General features: G+C 58.2%; 1 protein-coding gene across 1 annotated transcript; it reads left to right on the top strand.

The window, feature by feature from the left end:
* Positions 1-1,665, top strand: BU24DRAFT_429499 (uncharacterized protein; the record flags this gene model as incomplete). The annotated part of the gene is made up of 2 exons (XM_033529745.1): positions 1-978; positions 1,049-1,665. Coding segments are annotated over 2 exons (1,108 nt in total), but the record flags the coding sequence as incomplete, so codon positions are not given.
* Positions 1,666-1,668: the final 3 nt, after the last annotated feature.

Genomic DNA, 1,668 nt, shown 5'->3' with positions numbered 1-1,668 from the left:
CGTGCTGGTCTCGCAGGAAGAGGACGATGCGTTCGTGACAGCATCGCCCGCGCCTGGTGCTGGTCAGGAAGGAAGCCGAGGGCATATGCCTAGGTCGGCTACCTTGGAAAGGCAGAATGCGGATGGCGAACCCAGACAACATCTCGACCGCATCGAGGTTCCTCGGTCCGGCCGGCCGAAAAGGCTGCGCCAGATCAACTTCCAGTCCTACGACCCACCTCGAAGCTTCATGGTTCCCGGGGATAAGAAAACTTATGTTCAATGCCCCTACTGCGACGATAAGGTGGTTTCAAGGAACAACTGGACCGCCCATCTGCGAGGACATGGACTGCAGGGTCCGATAAAGAACATCAAGTCTACCACAGGTGCAAGGTTCACCTGTCCCTACTGTCAGAAGGATTTCGCCGTCACCAGCCGACGCAAACATTACCAGAATAAGCACCCTGAGCACCTGTCCACCGCGAAGGACGCAAGAGGCGCCGAGACCGACGGTACCAGTGGAGAAGACGACCTTGCTGACGAGCCAGCAGAAGGTGATCCCGACGCCGAAACTACTCTCGCGCCTAGTAGCGAGTTTTCCGACCCTGGCGTCGGATCCCGTGACTTGGTAGAAGGCCTTCTTCAGACATACGTCCCGTCCATGATAGCCACCCACAAAAAAGCCATTCGCAACATGCAAATGCACCTCGAGCAATACGGTGAGGAGGAATCCCGTTTCGCTAGGGAACTTCCGACCTATATGGAGGAATTTCGGAGAGTCAGGGTCCTTAGCCCTTGTACGCTGTGGGAGTACCGCGAGAGAGTGGCGGCCGGCGATACCTTCGAATGTGGCACCTTCATCTTCGCCACTGCGGAGCAGTGCACGGAGCTGCTCCGCGAGGCACCGCTCCGGCTGCCCATCCTGGTGCCAAACGAGCTAAAAGGCGGTCAAACGAGGCCTGCCGAAACCATGGAACAGGCCTTCCGACTTCTCAGCACGTTCAGAGTGATCGAGTGCCACGACTTCCGTTTGCCTCCATCGGACGAGAAATACACATACCCGGCTCAGTTCGAGTTTGCGCACTTCAAGCGCATCTTCAACGACGAGGAAACGTTCCTCAACTGCCTCGACCTCCGACCCGGTAGGGACATCGGCACAGAGCCGTTCATCCGGGACGTTCCCGGATACAATGTCCTAAACTTCGTGACCGAGGACGAAACGTCTGGAAAGGACAGTCGCAGCGACCCACGGGACCTGAGCAACGGCACTCCCTTCCAGCTCCTTGGCTCTGCCGGCGTATTCTCGTCGAAGCACATCGACGTCCACGGTGTGGTCACCGTCATCCCCGCCGAAGAAGGGCGGAAACTGTGGCCGACGTGGCCCTGGATGTCACGGGAAAGGTTGGAGCGGTGGGTTGGGCTGGAGGAGCTGGACACTCCATTCCAGGTGTTGATTCGTCCTGGAGACACGCTGGTCCAGCCATCGGGGACGCTACACAGTCCGTACTCTCTCGACAGCTGCCTGATGACGGGGAATATGTTTTGGCACTCGGCTGATATGGGCCGTATCATGGAACTGATCTGGCTCGACAGTCGCGCTGCAGCGGTCACGAACGAGAGCCCGAAGAAGGAGCTGGCAGGGAAGATAGCGCGGATCAAGAGTTTGTGGGAGGGTGGGAGTGAAGCCTT

The sequence above is a fragment of the Aaosphaeria arxii genome, assembly GCF_010015735.1.
Source record: "Aaosphaeria arxii CBS 175.79 unplaced genomic scaffold BU24scaffold_35, whole genome shotgun sequence".
Taxonomy (NCBI): domain Eukaryota; kingdom Fungi; phylum Ascomycota; class Dothideomycetes; order Pleosporales; genus Aaosphaeria; species Aaosphaeria arxii.
This window is presented reverse-complemented; position numbering and strand designations above follow the sequence as displayed.